The sequence below is a fragment of the Amblyomma americanum genome, chromosome 10 (assembly GCF_052857255.1).
Source record: "Amblyomma americanum isolate KBUSLIRL-KWMA chromosome 10, ASM5285725v1, whole genome shotgun sequence".
Lineage (NCBI taxonomy): Eukaryota > Metazoa > Arthropoda > Arachnida > Ixodida > Ixodidae > Amblyomma > Amblyomma americanum.
In genome coordinates, this window is record NC_135506.1 from 8,680,210 (window position 1) to 8,682,675 (window position 2,466).

At 48.0% G+C, this 2,466-nt stretch overlaps 1 protein-coding gene across 1 annotated transcript; it reads right to left on the reverse strand.

Annotated features, from left to right (window-relative positions):
- Positions 1-914: 914 nt before the first annotated feature.
- On the reverse strand, positions 915-2,096 carry LOC144106623 (uncharacterized). Its single transcript, XM_077639469.1, has one exon. It carries the CDS (start codon positions 2,094-2,096, stop codon positions 915-917), a length of 1,182 nt encoding a protein of 393 aa, XP_077495595.1.
- Between the last annotated feature and the right edge of the window lie 370 nt (positions 2,097-2,466).

The following is a 2,466-nucleotide window of genomic DNA, read 5'->3' on the forward strand; positions in this document are numbered from 1 at the left end:
ATTCCAACATCAATTGTTAAACCTGGCAAGCGTCACGGGATGCAAAGAGTTCTTTTTGCTTAAATTGCCGCTTCTCTTTTTTTCTTTCATTAAACGATGCAGTCTTTCCCCTTGTGACTATTTCCAAAACGTGGTTACAAGTAGCCTAAGTGTAGCATATACTCGTGAGAGATGATCACATATTACGAAAGCAGCGCAGCCTGTTTAGGAAAGCACTTGATATGGTACTATAGTAATTTTCATGAAGTGAAAAGAAGGCGTACGAACTTTTCGTCTTTTGAAACTACTTCTTGAAGCGGCCAGGCGTTAACACTAATGTTTCCGTCCACGAGCTTTAAAACAGGCAGAGAGCACTCAATGGGAAATCACTAGCACACCAGGTTCATCAATCGAATACGGATTTTATTTTACATGCATATGAAAAACAAGAAACAGTTACTTGACCGTTAGAAATATACGTGAAAGTATATATACCACTTCTCGTGGGACCTACACGACCATTGCCTCAAATAGTGGCTGTTTAGGTGTTCGATCCAATATCCTATATTCACGTTCTTTGCGTACTTAAGTGCATAATAATGACAGGAGGTTCAGCAACGGGGTTGTTGTAAACGTGCATGGGTCAAAGTAGACGATGTTAAAGTGGCCCATCTTCCTTTCGCCCCAGCAGACAGGCTGCATGACTACGACTACGGTATTCTAGCAGAGTTGTAGAAAGGCTGAAGTGATTTAACGCTAACCTGAGATCCGTAGTACAGTCTTAGAAAGGAATGCTTAGAGCTCACGACAGTAATGGATTAGTCTTAATAAGCCTCTATACATTTTTCTGAAACTCGGTACATGTGCTTAGGGGTCTAGTGATAGCCGAGGCCTCGCGCGGGCTAAGACCAATCAGCGGACGCAAACGCGACCTTTCAGTACGTCTCCTGTCCCGGCGTCAGCTGAATCAACACAACTGTATACGTGGCCACGGCTCCCACGATGGTCAGTATGAAGGACCGGTCCACTTCGAACAGGCCCCAGCCGGTCAGCGTGAACTTGGACGAGTTGATGCCTGTCTCGAGGAGCGCCACCTGTTGGCACAACTGCCAGTCTTCTGCGGGCACCGCGTTGCGCAGACGAAAAGTCTCCTCTTCGATATCCTTGTACTCCTTGTCCACTTGGGCCAGCGAGAAAGAGAGGATCATGAAGAAGGACACCGAGTAGACGACTTCTATGAAGAACGACATCACGTTGGCTATGGTAAAAGAAGCGATGCCGTTGATAAGAGTGCGGATGGGAAGGACTATGTTCACGAGCAGGTCCGTGAACCAGAGAAGCACTACAGGGGAGAAAAGGGTGTCCAGCCGCCTCTCGACGTCGATCAGCCTGTTGCACATCGTCTGGACCTTCTGGAACTTGGCCATGTCCATCGGTCCACTGTCCAGGACAGCTCTCTCAGTGGCCCTGAAACTGAGCATCTGGCCTCGAAGGTAGTCGCATAGATACATGTAATTAGTCATCAGCCACGGAGAGCCAGTGACGATGATGTTGTAGGAGTTCCACTCGATCAACCCGATTAGAATGGACGGCCCGTTTGGGATTCCGGCGCTGTCGAGGTCTATGCCGTAGAAGCATTTGTCGAAGTACTTCTGCGCCGGAACCAAAACGAAGAAGAGGGCTGTCATGGCGATCAGGAGACAGCTGTAGCAGGCTATGGAGAATCGAAGGTATCGCCTCTTAGTAGCGGCCTTCTGCAGGAACCGGGTCGGCTCTAGTCCCTCGAATTGGGCTAGTTCATCGGAGATACCACTTATCTCACTGGCTTTGACGACGCAGTAAGTCGTCGAGATGGTTGAGACGAGAGATCGAACCGTGTAGGTCAAGGTTTCGATGATGTACGCCAAGGAGCTGGTGCGTATGCTACCGGCTATGGCGTTTGACACAATGTGCACGGTGTACACGTACATGAAAGTGAGTTTCACGATGACCCACTTTGAGAGGCTTGGTTTCTTCTCTGCTTTGCCGTTCCATTCACGTTCGGGCTTGATTACTGCTGCCTTTCTTTGGAATGGCATAACGGTGGTCTCGGCGGGGAAGATGTCCCTTCTGTACATCCTGGAACGCATAATATTTTATATAGTACACCGGCACACCAAGACTGCAACAAGCAACACCGAACTGTTGAACAAGTGGCGAATAAACAGTACTTCACAAGCCGTCCGTCATGTTTAAAATAACGATCAAGCTCACTTCATCGCACATAAAACGAAGCCAGAACGCATGAATAGCATGCGGAAGTTCAACGTGTAATGCCGGTCATATGTTATACTGCCTTTTATCGTTACACTTGATATGCTGTGCGTAATTTGGGCATTGTGGCGAGCTGTCGGATAAAGCAATTGGCGCTTAATGAATCGGCTTATAGTACGATTGCATGGTGGTGAGCTCAAGCGTTACTTCAAACGGTACCGCTCTCCAGTTCAC